An 18,043-nucleotide genomic window follows, 5' to 3' on the forward strand; every position below is an offset into this window, starting at 1 on the left:
TTATGTTAGATGCGATTAATCAATTTGACAGCACTAGTTACATTACATTTTTCACTATTCACTATATATTATCGCTCTGCAATGTAGATGTCTTATTTAATCAGTGTATTTATTTTAAACAATGTTTTATTTTACTTGTTTAATCTTATTTTTTTATCACATTATTTACATGTCCACATACTTTTATTAATATAACAAAAGCACAGCACTAATAATAGTAAACATGTAGCATTGTAGTACCAAGGCACTCATGGTATATAAATATGGTATTCCTTCAGTACCATGGTACCACCACAGTACTGTTTTTTTTAAGAATATTTATTTTCTAAATCATACTTTAATATCCGTAATGCATGTTAATGTACCTTTAAAATCTCTACTCCGGAATAAACACTGCAGTGTAGAGCAGTTTAGTAGTGCTTTATTTTTTATTTTTGCTTGTATCACATTATTACTAATAACATACATTTACATTAGTAAAACATGGAATGTTTTGGAACACAATCCAATTACAATTTTACAAGCATTAAGGCACACTAGAATCTGAATAAAAGTGTCAGTTTAAAAGAAAATAACATTTTGCAGCAATGACAACAATGTGCTATTTAAATGGAAGAGAAATTGTTAGATTCCATTCATCAGCTACAACTTGTTGCAATTAATGCTGTTAGTGTCACTTCAGTCTAACGGCGCTATAATCAAGAAACTCTTTTGAATGCAGGTTGCAAAAAGGGCCTTTAAGCTACTGGTGATCCTTAAGGAATTCTTCCATGTAGGCAGCAAGAGCCTTCACATCTTCAACAGTCACTGCGTTGTACAAGGAAGCTCGGATGCCACCAACAGACCTGAGAACAGTGAAAGAATCATGAGACAGGACAGGACTACAATTAACATCAAAACTTCTAACTTTTGAAATTTAAATTTTAAACACTCCAAATCCTGTGTGGAATTGAATTCAAATTTAAACAGACATTCTCTAAGCAGTTCTGAGAGGAGGTTAATGTGTGCTGGAAAAATAAAATTTTTTCAATAACAATATTCGGTGTCCATTCTGAACCAAATATTGTGCATAAACAAACAAAACTTGCTTCTTGCACCGCTACCAAAATGCTTAACTAGTGAAGTCCAGCACTGATATGTACAGAGCCCCATACATGACATGAAAGGAAAAAAAGAAAAAAAAAAAAAGTAAATTGTGCGCAAAATTTACTATTTTGTTCCCTCGATTTGCTAATTCGTGTGCAGGATTTACTATTTCATTCCCTCAATTTGCTAATTAGTGCGGACGATTTACTATTTCGTTCCCTCGATTTGCTAATTAGTGTGAACGATTTACTATTTCGTTCCCTCGATTTGCTAATTAGTGCGGACAATTTACTATTTCGTTCCCTCGATTTGCTAATTAGTGTGAACGATTTACTATTTCGTTCCCTCGATTTGCTAATTCGTGTGCACAATTTACTATTTCGTTCCCTCGGTTTGCTAATTCGTGTGCGCAATGTACTATTTCGTTCCCTCGATTTGCTAAATTGTGCGCGCAATTTACTATTTCGTTCCCTCGATTTGCTAAATTGTGCGCGCAATGTACTATTTCGTTCCCTCGATTTGCTAATTAGTGTGAACGATTTACTATTTCGTTCCCTCGATTTGCTAATTAGTGCGGACAATTTACTATTTTGTTCCCTCGATTTGCTAATTAGTGTGAACGATTTACTATTTTGTTCCCTCGATTTGCTAATTCGTGTGCACAATTTACTATTTCGTTCCCTCGATTTTCTAATTCGTGTGCAGGATTTACTATTTCGTTTCCTCGGTTTGCTAATTCATGCAGATCATTTACTATTTCGTTCCCTCGATTTGCTAATACGTGTGCGCAATTTACTATTTCGTTCCCTCGATTTGCTAATTCATGTGCAGGATTTACTATTTCATTTCCTCGGTTTGCTAATTCATGCAGATCATTTACTATTTTGTTCCCTCGATTTGCTAATTCATGCAGATCATTTACTATTTCGTTCCCTCGATTTGCTCATTCATGCAGATCATTTACTATTTCGTTCCCTCGATTTGCTAATTCGTGTGCAGGATTTACTATTTCGTTTCCTCGGTTTGCTAAATTGTGCGCGCAATTTACTATTTCGTTCCCTCGATTTGCTAAATTGTGCGCGCAATTTACTATTTCGTTCCCTCGATTTGCTAAATTGTGCGCGCAATGTACTATTTCGTTCCCTCGATTTGCTAAATTGTGCGCGCAATTTACTATTTCGTTCCCTCGATTTGCTAAATTGTGCGCGCAATGTACTATTTCGTTCCCTCGATTTGCTAATTCATGTGCAGGATTTACTATTTCGTTTCCTCGGTTTGCTAATTCATGCAGATCATTTATTATTTCGTTCCCTCGATTTGCTAATTCATGCAGATCATTTACTATTTCGTTCCCTCGATTTGCTAATTCATGCAGATCATTTACTATTTCGTTCCCTCGATTTGCTAATTCGTGTGCGCAATTTACTATTTCGTTCCCTCGATTTGCTAAATTGTGCGCGCAATTTACTATTTCGTTCCCTCGATTTGCTAATTCATGCAGATCATTTACTATTTTGTTCCCTCGATTTGCTAATTCGTGTGCGCAATTTACTATTTCGTTCCCTCGATTTGCTAATTCATGTGCAGGATTTACTATTTCGTTTCCTCGGTTTGCTAATTCATGCAGATCATTTATTATTTCGTTCCCTCGATTTGCTAATTCATGCAGATCATTTACTATTTCGTTCCCTCGATTTGCTAATTCGTGTGCACAATTTACTACTTTGTTCCCTCGATTTGCTAATTCATGTAGATCATTTACTATTTCGTTCCCTCGATTTGCTAATTCATGCAGATCATTTACTATTTTGTTCCCTCGATTTGCTAATTCATGCAGATCATTTACTATTTCGTTCCCTCGATTTGCTAATTCGTGTGCAGGATTTACTATTTCGTTTCCTCGGTTTGCTAATTCATGCAGATCATTTACTATTTTGTTCCCTCGATTTGCTAATTCATGTGCGCAATTTACTATTTCGTTCCCTCGATTTGCTAATTCATGTGCAGGATTTACTATTTCGTTTCCTCGGTTTGCTAATTCATGCAGATCATTTATTATTTCGTTCCCTCGATTTGCTAATTCATGCAGATCATTTACTATTTTGTTCCCTCGATTTGCTAATTCATGCAGATCATTTACTATTTCGTTCCCTCGATTTGCTAATTCGTGTGCGCAATTTACTATTTCGTTCCCTCGATTTGCTAAATTGTGCGCGCAATTTACTATTTCGTTCCCTCGATTTGCTAATTCATGCAGATCATTTACTATTTTGTTCCCTCGATTTGCTAATTCGTGTGCGCAATTTACTATTTCGTTCCCTCGATTTGCTAATTCATGTGCAGGATTTACTATTTCGTTTCCTCGGTTTGCTAATTCATGTGCGCAATTTACTATTTCGTTCCCTCGATTTGCTAATTCGTGTGCGCAATTTACTATTTCGTTCCCTCGATTTGCTAATTCATGTGCAGGATTTACTATTTCGTTTCCTCGGTTTGCTAATTCATGCAGATCATTTATTATTTCGTTCCCTCGATTTGCTAATTCATGCAGATCATTTACTATTTTGTTCCCTCGATTTGCTAATTCATGCAGATCATTTATTATTTCGTTCCCTCGATTTGCTAATTCATGCAGATCATTTACTATTTTGTTCCCTCGATTTGCTAATTCATGCAGATCATTTACTATTTTGTTCCCTCGATTTGCTAATTCATGCAGATCATTTACTATTTTGTTCCCTCGATTTGCTAATTCATGCAGATCATTTACTATTTTGTTCCCTCGATTTGCTAATTCATGCAGATCATTTACTATTCTGTTCCCTCGATTTGCTAATTCGTGTGCGCAATTTACTATTTCGTTCCCTCGATTTGCTAATTCATGTGCAGGATTTACTATTTCGTTTCCTCGGTTTGCTAATTCATGCAGATCATTAACTATTTCATTCCCTCGATTTGCTAATTCGTGTGCAGGATTTACCATTTCGTTCCCTCAATTTGCTAATTCGTGTGGACGATTTACTATTTTGTTCCCTCGGTTTGCTAATTAGTGCGGACGATTTACTATTTCGTTCCCTCGGTTTGCTAATTTGTAAAGACGATTTACTATTTTGTTCCCTCAATTTGCTAATTCGTGCAGATGAATTACTATTTCGTTCCCTCAATTTGCTAATTCGTGCGGACGATTTACTATTTCATTCCCTCGATTTGCTAATTCGTGCGCGCAATTTACTATTTCATTCCCTCAAATTGCTAATTCGTGTGCAGGATTTACTATTTCATTCCCTCAATTTGCTAATTAGTGCGCACGATTTACTATTTCGTTCCCTCAATTTGCTAATTAGTGCGGACAATTTACCATTTCGTTCCCTCGATTTGCTAATTCGTGCAGACGAATTACTATTTTGTTCCCTCGATTTGCTAATTCGTGCAGATGAATTACTATTTCGTTCCCTCAAATTGCTAATTCGTGTGCACAATTTACTATTTCGTTCCCTCAATTTGCTAATTCGTGCAGACGAATTACTATTTCATTCCCTCAATTTGCTAATTCGTGCAGATGAATTACCATTTCGTTCCCTCAATTTGCTAATTCGTGCGGACGATTTACTATTTCATTCCCTCGATTTGCTAATTCGTGCGCACAATTTACTATTTCATTCCCTCACATTGCTAATTCGTGTGCACAATTTACTATTTCGTTCCCTCGATTTGCTAATTCGTGTGCAGGATTTACTATTTCATTCCCTCAATTTGCTAATTAGTGCGGACAATTTACCATTTCGTTCCCTCGATTTGCTAATTTGTGTGCAGGATTTACTATTTCGTTCCCTCGATTTGCTAATTTGTGTGCAGGATTTACTATTTCGTTCCCTTGGTTTGCTAATTTGTAAGGACAATTTACTATTTCGTTCCTTCAATTTGCCAATTCATGTGCACAATTTACTATTTTGTTCCCTCGATTTGCTAATTCGTGCAGACTTTGTTGTTAGTATAGAGAGACGAGGGATCTCTCTCCCTCTCTCTCGATAATAAATTCAAATAAATGCTATAATCCATTAATTGAAATAAATCTAATCTTACACTCTACTTTATCTCCTTTGTCTGATTCAAAGCGGGCAGGATGCTACATCTAACGAGTCGCAACTGACTAAAATAACTCATTTTTACCCTTACGGTCAAATATTGCACTGCAAACATCAGTAACAGCTTTAAGCTGTAAATCCTGGCAAATGACGCTTCACGTCAGGTGGTTCTTTGCCTCCATGTCATGCATTAAAATCGTTTAATGCACAGCTATCTGTGGATTATCTCTTACTTTCCATAAATGCTTGTCAGACAGTACATTTGACAGATACATCAGGAGTTATTCAATGTGGTTGTGTAGCATTACTCCTACATAAAAGCAAATGAAATGTTTGTTGATAAACTAGTGTGCAATAACTATAAGATTGCATGAATTAGAAAAACAAACGTCATATTTTCCTAATTTTCATACAGCACCTGTGTCCTTTAAGTGAGATCATGCCACGTTTAGCGGCACCATCCAGGAATGACTTCTCAAGACTTTCATCTCCTTCCTTCTTTCCGATACGGAATGGAATGTTCATGCGGCTCCGACACGCCACGTCAACGGGGCATCTGAAAGAGTGCGTAGAGTAAGTGAGAAAAGGGTGAGAAGTCTTTTTGACAAAAACAAAAATCTGAACAGAGATCACACTGTGGACGCACACTGCAAAAAATATTCTTCCTCAGTATTTGGAAAAACAAGATCATTTTTCTTACCTCACTGACAGATATTTTTCTTGTTTTAAGCAAAAACTCACTTAATATATAAAGTCTTGTTTACTGAAAAAATTATCAGTCAATTCAAGTCATTTTGCTTCTCAAGTAAAAGCATCTTGATTTAAGAATGTTTAGATATTTGTACTGGAAAACAAGATAAAAATACTGAGGAAGAAAGTCATTGTTTTGCAGAGCAGATTTTGCATTAGTTAATTATTTTTTTTTATAACAACAACTGATTGTGATTATACTAAAATACTTTTTTCCTATTTTGTATTATATTAACTTAAATATTAACATTAAATAATGATTGTTTTAATTATTATGCATTAGAAATAACCTTCTGTACACGATTACATTTTATCTGCAAAACTGTGATGTGAAATGCTAGGATGTGATTGGGACAGATAAATCAAAATCACTGATCACTGACGAGTAGAATCCATTGGAGCGGTTGATGATGTCATAGACGATGTCAGATTTCTGTTTGTTTAGCTGTTTCATGGCATCTGCCCCTCCATTGTTCCTGATCCACTCCAGAACCAAGCCCATGATGTAAATACTGCACGGAAAACAAGAATGTACAAGTTATCATTCCAGAAATCTTAATACTAAATGTTGAGGAATCTATTAGGCAAGGCAATTTTATTTGTATAGCACATTTCATACACAGTGGTAATTCAAAGTGCTGTACATAAAGAAGAAGAATAAAAAATAGAACATAAGGAATAGAAATAACAGTTGTTTTTTGTTGTTGTTGTTGTTGTCTGTCAGAGTGGATCTAAACGTATCTTCCTCACACGACAGGGCCGCTGTCTAGCTCTACCTGTTAAAGCACTTCAAACTGATAAACAAAGTTTCAATCTCCCCTTTTGCCAAGACACCTCAAACTGTGCCACACAGCCCTAATCCCCCTTCCGGAGATATCTTATCTATGCAACGCAGTTCAAATTTCCCCTTTGGAAAGTGTCCTGACTGTAATCCAGAGATATCTTAACCATGCACCACTAAATTATAGCTGAAATTTAGAAAAGGAGAGTATTGTCTTTAATCTTATCCCCAAGATTCTTCCTCATATATCCCTGTAAGCTGGAACAGATGATCTGTGTGGAGGCTACAAACAGATCCTGAAATGAGCCACAAGACTGTAAGATATAAGATGCAAACAAAGCCGTAAATCCTCATTAAAAATGGTGAAACCATTGTAAATGTATCTGACTGGATGCCATTAAAGCTGTTGTAAAAAAAAAGTTGCAATACACTGCTCGATATTCACTCAATTCTATCAACTAAATTCTAAATTAATGCACAAAGTTGATATATCATTAAAAAGCCAATCATAAATAGACATTAACTTGGAATAATTGTTCATTATAATTATCATGGCATATACTTACCATTGGCATCTTCTCAAAATGTAGCTGGTGTAAAAACACTGATTATATAATTTAGTGGAGTATTTGCTTTATTTAAACTGTGGCAAACTGAAGTATAATAAAAAGACACCAATGTTCAATCAATAATTTCATTAATAGTAATCAATATAAGAACAGTTGAGATGTGCTTTCAGATGTCAAACATTTGTATACCATTATTTGACAACAATGCACTTACATAAACATTAAAATAACAAAAATGTATGCAGGCTACTATTGTCTCTCCTTCACAATTTCACAAACTAAATCCTGGATGTATAAAGTTCTTTCGATGCATCAAAGAATCCTAAAAAAACTGTTGTCAACATTGATAATAATCAGAAATATTTCTTAAACACTAAATCAGCATATTAGAATTATTTCTGAAGGATCATGTGACACTGAAGACTGGAGTAATGATGCTGAAAATTCAGCTTTGATCACAGGATTAAAAACAAAAATTAGAAATGGCCAAATTGTCCCGCAAAACAAAAAAAAAAAGTTTTAAAGGTAAAATTTTTAGGCTGGTCTGCATCAGCGGTCACTCATCAATGTCAGAATGAATGAGCTGACCAATCAAATCAAAGAAGGCGGGGCTTACCGTTCACAGTAGATGAGTGTGAATTCCAATGCGACACTTTCGTTTTAGCAGTGAAAGAGTGTGTTGTGAGTAAGTAGCTAAACATTTAATATCTGAAAACTGTCCAAAGCACAGGTTTGCCAGGTTTTCACAAGAAAACCTGTGCAATTGCTACTCAAAACTAGCTCAAAACTGACAGTAATACCCAGTGATGCAAACTACTCAACATTTTTATGAAATTTCACCATTTTGAATTGAAAACATCACGGTCCCTGCCCCAATGTTCAAGACATGGTTACGGCTTTGAGTTAAACAATTGCTTTTTGATCATAGCGGACATATGCATAAGTAATTAATGAAGACTACAGAGACACAATATGATGAACAAAGAAAAGACACACCTGAAGCATGAAGGAGTGTTGTAGAGCGAGTTATTGCCAGCCTGCACCTGATAGTCCAGTATAATTGGGCACTCTTTCAAGGCCTTGCCCATCAAATCCTCTCTGACAATGACAACCGTCACACCCGCACAGCCAACATTCTTCTGTGCGCCAGCAAATATCAGACCAAACTGTGGAAATCAACAGAGACTCACAGCCTTAACTAGCAATTATCTTTAAAAAATTATATATCAGAGTAAAACTACAGATAATTCAGTATAATATACTGGCACTTTTATGATAAAGATGGTGAGCTTAGCATAGCAAACAAAAAAAAATGCATGTTAGCTGAAGAAGCATCACCAACCTTTGACACATCTACCGGCCTTGAGAGGAAGTTGGATGACATATCACTGACAAGAACCACTCCTTTGGTGTCTGGGATGAAGTTAAACTCCACGCCATGCACCGTCTCATTGCAGCAGTAATAGACGTATGACGCCGAAGGATTCAATGACCAAGTGCTACTGTCTGGGATTTCTGAGAAAACAAAGTTTGCTTCATCACTGAAAGACATGCAAGGATTAAAAGAGTGCAGCCCCATGTGGAAGAAAGTGTGCTTAAAGGTGACCTATTATGCTCCTTTTCACAAGATGTAATATAAGTCTCTGGTGTCTCCAGAATGTGTCTGTGAAGTTTCAGCTCAAAATACCCCACAGATCATTTATTATAGCTTGACAAATTTGGCCCTATTTGGGTGTGAGCAAAAACACGCTGTTTGTGTGTGTCCCTTTAAATGCAAATGAGCTGCTGCTCCCGCCCCCTTTCCAGAAGAGGGCGGAGCTTTAACAACTCGTGCTTCCGCAGTGTTGCCAAGAATTGGGCTACTTTTGGTGCAGGTTGTTTTTCATGTCGGGTTGAAGCGACCCCAAATAACATATTTAGCCCCTGAAATGCCAATTTTACCAGGGGAACCCCACCAAAAACACGGATTTTACCTCCAAGAACGCACATTTTACTGTGGGACCCCTCCTGAAATGCTATTGGGCTTGTTTTGAGCTAGTTTTGAGTAGCAATTGCACAGGTTTTGTTGTGAAAACCTGGCAATCCTGCGCTTCGGACGCTCAACAACAAAGCTGGAGAATCTCACGCAGCCAAAATGAGGATTGTCAGTGTTGGTGTTCAGCCTTACATTGTTCAAACCGGAGTCGACACTGATGGAGAGACTCAGGAAGAAGTTACAACTTTTAGAATGAAACTGGACGTTTCTGAATGATTAGTGGATAAATTTATGTAGTTTCTAGTTGTAGTACACTACAGTACAGTCCAAAAGTTTGGAACCACTAAGATTTTTAATGTTTTTAAAAGAAGTTTCATCTGCTCACCAAGGCTACATTTATTTAATTAAAAATACAGTAAAAAACAGTAATATTGTGAAATATTATTACAATTTAAAATAACTGTTTTCTATTTAAATATATTTGACAAAGTAATTTATTCCTGTGATCAAAGCTGAATTTTCAGCATCGTTACTCCAGTCTTCAGTGTCACATGATCCTTCAGAAATCATTCTAATATGCTGATTTGCGGCTCAAGAAACATTTATGATTATTTTCAATGTTGAAAACAGTTGTGTACTTTTTTTTCAGGATTCCTTGATGAATAGAAAGTTCAAAAGAACAGCATTTATCTGAAATACAAAGCTTCTGTAGCATTATACACTACCGTTCAAAAGTTTGGGGTCAGTAAGAATTTTTATTTTTATTTTTTTGAAAAGAAATGAAAGAAATGAATACTTTTATTCAGCAAGGATGCATTAAATCAATCAAAAGTGGCAGTGAAGACATTTATAATGTTACAAAAGATTAGATTTCAGATAAACACTGTTCTTTTGAACTTTCTATTCATCAAATAATCCTTTGCAAAGGATATAAGAAATATTCAGCTTTGCATCACAGGAATAAATTACTTTGTGAAATATATTCAAATAGAAAACAGTTATTTTAAATTGTAATAATATTTCACAATATTACTGTTTTTTACTGTATTTTTAATTAAATAAATGTAGCCTTGGTGAGCAGACGAAACTTCTTTTAAAAACATTAAAAATCTTAGTGGTTCCAAACTTTTGGACTGTACTGTATATTTGAATAACACAACAGAAGTAATTATGAAATTATATATAAAGACACACTTAAAGTCTACTGAACTGAGTCAAAAAAACACTATAAAATTCGGCGAATTGCATTTTATATAAATTTAAACTATAATACATTTTCATTTAATTGCAATTAACATGCAGTCAAGTGTTTAAAAAAACATTACCTTCAGTTTATATAATGTTTTAATGTATGTTAAAGGCAGGGTAGGTAAGAAATTTTGTTCCAAATTTGTTTAAACTTTCTATATATATACATGCATAATTAAAATGTAAGAACTCTGATAAAAAGAGTATAAAAATCGAGTGACTCTAGACCGTTTAATCTGTATTAAACACAGCTCATTATTTCCACCCGGGACGAAACATAGGATTGGCTTAGGCGGCTGTCACTCTCTCGCAACCATGGCAACCACCCTTTTGCCACACATGACCTGCCCACTTGTGCGCGCACGTTTGATTTGGGGAATTCAAGAGGCATGGATCCTAGGAATACCAAAACAATGGCAGAGAAACAGCAAGCAAAATTCACAGTACCGGCCTATGCAGTTAGTGAAGGCAAACCAGGCAAAAAAGGAAGACAGTAACAGTACAAGAAAAGGCAATGAACAAAAAGTCTTTGGATAAACAAAGAAATAAAACGCGAGTTAATATCGGCGTGGCGCTCCAGCGATGGCGAGAACTGAGGGAACTCAAGGGGCTGAAAAGTGACTCCTTGATGGCTTTATTTCTGCTGGACAGGTAAATCTTTCTTTTTGTATTTTGATCATACATATTTTTTTGTTTATTTTTTCATGAAGCATGTGTCATTAGCACACGTAGCTGCGTAATATAGCTAACATAACATTACTTAGCGAGCCGTAGTAGAGACGATAAATAATCTATAGGCCTAGCTCAAGATGATAGCTATAGTGTTGAATTGTGCATAATTTTGCTTTAGATAACTAAATACATGTTTAACAGATAGTAGGCCTAACGTTACTCCGCATCTAGGAACTTTTCTTAGAACTGTATTTACCCTCTGTCTAACTCTTTTACCATGTTCACCTGTAAGTTTACCTGCACGTTTTTTTTCGCCTTTGTTTTGTTTTTATATTCTCTACCTATGTTTACTGATGTCTTTATCTTGTATCTGTGTGTGTCGTTCACACTTTGTTGTATGTGTGTGTTATTTTGTGTCTGCAATGCAGTTGTGAGTTGATATTTGAGTGTATGTTACTCTGTTTATCTGTAGAACAACGTATATGTTATGAATCTTACACGAAATTCATCTTCATCACAGTGTAAATGATGGTAATGGAAAAACGTGTATCATGCAACCTGTTTTTAGCTTTGCCTTATAGATAACTAACTCGTTAGCGAATTAAATTATGTTTATCTTCATAATTATAAAGTTATTTTTATTACATGTGATTCTGACATGATGTCACTACATGCACTGTGCTCCTTCCTCTCCGCTCGTCTCAGGTAAATAATGCGTCTTCCAGCTCAGTGGTCGGAGTCGCACGTTCATGCGTTTTGGGGGCGTGGCTTTGGAAGGAGCCCAGAAGGGAGGGGGTGGAGTGAATGGAAATAATGAGCTGTCTTTAAAACAGTCGTGAGAGGTCTACAGACACTCGATTTTTATACTTTCTTTTTCAGAGTACTTGCATTTTAAATATGTATTGATATATAAATAAAGTTTAAACAAATTTTGAAAAAAAAATTTTTTATACATTTTTTACCTACCCTGCCTTTAAGTACTCTTTTTTAAACTATGCTAAAAAAAAAATTTTTTTTCACAAAGGGCAGGCCGATGCTTTTGGAAAGAGTGTAAAATATATTCAGGATATCTTTCTGATAAACAGTATTTTTTATACAGATCTTCTTTGTAACAAAAAGCACCTCTCAGCAATTAAAAACTTTGCTATACTCGGATTACTCACTGGTGTAACTATCCAGTTTTGGATGGATCACATTCACTTTCCCATACTTCTCTGCCTCTTTGGCCGCCTTTGCAGACCACGTCCCCGTGACCAGATAATCAGCACACCTGTCCTCTTTCAGACCAATCAGATTGAGAGGAACCCCGCTGAACTGTCCCGAGCCTCCACCTTGCAGGAACAGTATCTTATAGTTTTCAGGTACATTCCTATTCAGAGTGAACACAAATTTTACATTAATCTACATTAAAGACTACTGAAAGATAGTTTCATGAAATGTAAACACTCACAGAAGCTCACGGAGAAGGTTTTCGGCAGCGTTTATGATCTTGGTGAAATCAGATGACCTGTGGCTCATTTCTGGATTTGATGTAAAGAGAAATAATAAACACCTCCAAAAACACTGCATTGCACATGCAAACGTATATATTTAAAATGCAGATCATTACCCAGAATGCTTATCCCGGTGCCACTGTAATCCAACAGCTCCTTCTGTGCTTGGAATAAAACCTAGGAATGAAAAATATCTCTTTATATCCAAACGGAAATTAAATTTTTATATCTTTAGAACTGACTTTTGAATGAAAGTCTTTCTGTTCGTGACCATCTTAAAGTTCAGCATCCTAGAAAGCTCAGAGGAAGATAAAAATCCAGATAAAAGGATGGACATGTTGGACAGCCTATGAAACCAATGTGAAATGGTCCATGCAATCAGTAAAAGCTTCAGCCGGTGTTCCGACGAATAATGCTACTAATCAGATTGTGCTACCAACACTATATTTGCATTGTTTTAAGTAGAGATGCACCGATATGATTTTTTGGGGGCCGATACCCATACCAATTTTAATTTAAAAAAAAATCTTTTTACGCATATGCTTAAATGCCTAATATAATAATTTTTTATGCATATGCTTAAACTCTTGAACCCCGTTAATTGCTGCTTGCAGCTATATTTTATAATTATGATTAATTTAATTGTTTAACTTGATTAGTTTGGTTATGGCGAACCAAATTAATATAAAACTGATGAAAAAGCTGGCACGGAGGTATGTTTTCAATTATTTGACTGTAAAAGGATAAAACTCTCTGACACAGGAACGGAGTCGATTCCTGTGCTGGAGTCGACTCCGACACTAGGAATCGACTCTTTTGGAGTCGATTCCCCATCACAAGGCAGCATTTTTTCGTAACACAATCGTCAGAACACAGGAGTGGGGGAGGGTTAGACTAGAGGGGTCATAATTTGGCAGGGAGTCAAAACTTAACTGAGCGGAACGGAGTCGATTCCTGTGCTGGAGTCGACTCCGACACTAGGAATCGACTCTTTTGGAGTCGATTCCCCATCACAAGGCAGCATTTTTTCGTAACACAATCGTCAGAACACAGGAGTGGGGGAGGGTTAGACTAGAGGGGTCATAATTTGGCAGGGAGTCAAAACTTAACTGGGCACTGGAGAAGCAACTAAACCTATTTCTGTGAAACAACCACTTCATTCACAGTTAGAGAGTTGGGTTAATGAGAAAAGGCAAGCTGCTGATTATTCAACCAACAAACATATTCAGAGACACGCAGAATAACCTGTTTTACATTTTTCATAACAAATCAAGACATGTCGACTCAGGTGCTTACACTACATTCTTTGGCATTTATATGTTCTCTGAATCAAGAGTTTGAAAAAAAATTAACATTTCTATTTGGACATCAAGAGACTTGGCACTCCTCAGTCAACAGGCGACTCTGAATGGCAAGTTGTGGCTGATGCAACATTGCACATGCATCTAGACCAGCATTATTCTAATGCTCACAGTGCATCCAAAGCCTGCATCCCAAATGATGCACAAGGATTTTGCACACTACTGTATCATAAAACAGTTTTGCATGCGCATTAGTGGTTTGTAGCTGATAAGATGATGTAATCGTACCGCGTATTGATATGATATGACGCACTGCGTACTCCACACACGCGACGCGTAAACAAAACTTTACTAAAAATACATACAAAAAGAATCCTAAATGATCGATATTTTGGGGATGCACTTACCGACTGTGGGAGTTTAGCCGGTCCAGCTCCAAAATTGATGGTCTGTTGCTTCTCCATGTTTTAAATAAATCTGTGTAAGATGGCCGTGGTGCGATATATTAAATCTTTCTGAAACTCCGCAACTTGACCTACTTTTCTGTTCGTGATTTCGACTCGCACTATTATTCCCTTTACACATGATTACACCTAATGTGCAAGTTCCCTGCTTGTTTTCATTGGCTCACGGTTTCCGGAGTGTCTGCTTGCGGCTGTTTGATTGGATACTGTGGTTGTGACGTTGCTGTGCATTTGAGCGTATTAAATATTCATGAGCTTCAGTGCATCTATTCAAGACTGGATTTTTCCTCAGTTCATGTCTCTTTGCAAATCTGATACTGCCCCAAGATACCTTTAAATATAATTAAATATACTCCAGCAAGATCATTTAGATCAGGATCCAAAAGTAATTTGTTGGTGCCAAAACATGGCTAAAAAGTCATAAGTCAGCCTTTATCTTAAAGAGACAGTTCAGTTGATGACAAAATGAAAATTCTGTCATCATTCACTCACCCTCATGTCATTTCAAACCTGTAATGCTGCGTTCACACCAAACGCGAATAGAGCGTCAAATTCGCGTCTACCGCGTCTAGTTTGCCGCTTGAACATTTTGAATGCATTCGCGCGTCTAGAGCGAAATAGACGTGCGTAAAAAACAAGCGTTTGAAGCGAAATTGACGCGCGTCCGAGGCGAAATCCGCTTCTTGTGGGAGGGGCAAGTGCTAGGCGGTTGTCTGTTTGCAAGATGGCTGATGTTGATCGTGCGTTCATCGAGAGAGCTACCGCTTTGTATTCGCGGGTCGATAAACGTGTACGTGACTCAAAAGTGAAATGTGTATTTACAACTTAACAGATTGCCCAATCTCCTCACCAACACTCTTCCTTTTTATACCTGTCTCTATAGAAGTATGAACTTGTGTCATAAATCTCTGGGTGGCTCACTGATAATATCAGTCGTTCCTCCATTTACGCGAATTTACGCCAAAGTTCAAATTTTTCAACTCGGGCGTCAGACGCGAATTCGCGCCAAACGCGTAAATGCACAAAAAACACCATTCGCGCGGAACGCTCAATTTGCGTCTTCCGCGCCGCGTTAAATGCCTCATTTGCGCCGCGAGACCTCCAGACGCGCGTAAACGCGTCTTTACATTGACTTAACATTGAAATCATTCGCGCCAGACGCTCTATTCGCGTTTGGTGTGAACACAGCATAAGACTTTCGTTCATCTTCGGATCACAAATGAAGATCTTTTTAATGAAATCTGAGAGCTTTCTGCGTCCCTCCATTGACAGTCTACGCAACTACCACTTTCAAGCCCCTGAAAGGTAGTAAAGACATTATTAAAGTAATCCATGTGACTCCATTGGTTTAAAGGATTAGTTCACTTTCAAATGAAAATTACCCAAGCTTTACTCACCCTCAAGCCATCCTAGATGTATATGACTTTCTGCTTTCTGATGAACATAATCTGAGATATATTAATAAATATCCTGATGCATCCGAGCTTTATAATGGCAGTGAATGGGATCAATGAGTATGAGCTGAAGAACGTCTTTCCATCCACATCCATCCATCATAAACGTACTCCACACGGATCAGGGGGGTTAATAAAGGCCTTCTGAAGCGAAGCGATGTGTTTGTGTAAAAAAAAAAAAAAAAAAAAAAAATCCATATTGGTGGCTTGAGGATGAGTGAATTTTGGGGTGATTTTAATTTGAAAGTGAACTAATCTATTAACTTAAATTTTATGAAGTGCAAAAAAAAAAAAAAAAAAAATTAATATACCTCTTTATTTTACAAAATATTAATCTCCAACACTCGTTCACGAGAGCACCACGACGCATGTATGTTGTGTTGATGTGAGAGCAGGTGTTGTTGCATAAGATATTAATACTTTTTTACTGGTCACATGGATTACTTTAAAGGTGCCCAAGAATGCTTTTTCACAAGATGTAATATAGGTCTAAGGTGTACCCTGAATGTGTCTGTGAAGTTTCAGCTCAAAATACCCCATAGATTTTTTTAAATTAATTTTTTTAACTGCCTATTAACTATGCACTGATTTTTTTCAGTGCGCCGCCCCTTTAATTCGCGTGCTCCCTGCCACACGAGCTCTTGATTATATTACAGCACATTTACAAAGTTCACACAGCTAATATAAACCTCAAATGGATCTTTACAAGATGTTCGTCATGCATGCTGTATGCATGCTTCGAATTATGTGAGTAAAGTATTTATTTTGATGTTTACATTTGATTCTCTATGAGCTTGAGCCTATGCTCTGTGGCTAACGGATAATGCTACACTGTTGGAGAGATTTATAAAGAATGAAGTTGTGTTTATGAATTATACAGACTGCAAGTGTTTAAAAATGAAAATAGCGACGACTCTTGTCTCCGTGAATTCAGTAAGAAACGATGGTAACTTTAACCACATTTAACAGTACATTAGCAACATGCTAACGAAACATTTAGAAAGACAATTTACAAATATCACTAAAAATATCATGCTATCATGGATCATGTCAGTTATTATTGCTCCATCTGCCATTTTCGCTGTTGTTCTTGCTTACCTAGTCTGTTGATTCACCTGTGCAGATCCAGACGTTACTGGCTGCCCTTGTGTAATGCCTTTCATAATGTTGGGAACATGGGCTGGCATATGCAAATATTGGGTCGTACACCCCGACTGTTACGTAACAGTCGGTGTTATGTTGAGATCCGCATGTTTTCCGGAAGTCTTTTAAACAAATGAGATTTACATAAGAAAGAGAAAGCAATGGAGTTTGAAACTCAATGTATGTCTTTTCCATGTACTGAACTCTTGTTATTCAACTATGACAAGGTAAATTCAAATTTTGAATCTAGGGCACCTTTAATGCTGGTTCTGATAGAAAGGTGTCAGAATACACAGTGCATCACAGTTTGTTGCGTATGGAGCTGCATAGCTGCAGACCAGTCAGGATGCATACTGACCCCTGTCCACCACCGAAAGAGCCAACAGTGGACACGTGAGCATCAGAACTGGACCACAGAGCAATGGAAGAAGGTAGCCTGGTCTGATGAATCACGTTTTCTTTTACATCACGTGGATGGCTGGGTGCGTGTGCGTCTCTTACCTGGGGAACACATGGCACCAGGATGCACTATGGGAAGAAGGCAAGCCGGCGGAGGAAGTGTGATGCTTTGGGAATGTTCTGCTGGGAAACCTTGGGTCCTGCCATCCATGTGGATGTTACTTTGACACGTACCACCTACCTAACATTGTTGCAGACCATGTACACCCTTTGTATGGACACATTACCTATTTACCTCAGTTTGAGAGAGTTGTAAAGTGTAATGCGGTAGTTTCAGCAGGGGGCAGCATTTTACAGAGGATTAGAGCAGCAAACAATCTGTCAAGTTTCTCTCCCACAGACAGAAATAAACAAGCTATAATCATGGTTGTCTAAAAAGCTAATCTGGAGAAGCTCAACATCAGTCAGTCTCAAAACAACCATCTCAAAATATCAACACCTAATTAGATTTTATTGAAATGTTCATTTTAAACAACATTTAATGTGTAATAGCAATGCATGTACACACATACATAAAAACACATGCGGAAATGAAACTAAGAAAAACTAAAGTCATTCTGTCA

General features: G+C 37.0%; 1 protein-coding gene across 1 annotated transcript; it reads right to left on the reverse strand.

Annotated features, from left to right (window-relative positions):
* Positions 1–401: 401 nt before the first annotated feature.
* psat1 (phosphoserine aminotransferase 1) lies at positions 402–14,562 on the reverse strand. Its single transcript, XM_048189834.1, has 9 exons — positions 14,368–14,562; positions 12,776–12,836; positions 12,617–12,686; positions 12,330–12,535; positions 8,614–8,786; positions 8,268–8,437; positions 6,305–6,433; positions 5,590–5,727; positions 402–845 (listed from the first exon to the last, which is right to left on the reverse strand). The coding sequence occupies exons 1-9, from the start codon at positions 14,422–14,424 to the stop codon at positions 743–745; spliced, it is 1,107 nt and encodes a 368-aa protein (XP_048045791.1). The 5' UTR covers positions 14,425–14,562; the 3' UTR covers positions 402–742.
* Positions 14,563–18,043: the final 3,481 nt, after the last annotated feature.

This window comes from Megalobrama amblycephala, linkage group LG4, assembly GCF_018812025.1.
Source record: "Megalobrama amblycephala isolate DHTTF-2021 linkage group LG4, ASM1881202v1, whole genome shotgun sequence".
NCBI lineage: Eukaryota > Metazoa > Chordata > Actinopteri > Cypriniformes > Xenocyprididae > Megalobrama > Megalobrama amblycephala.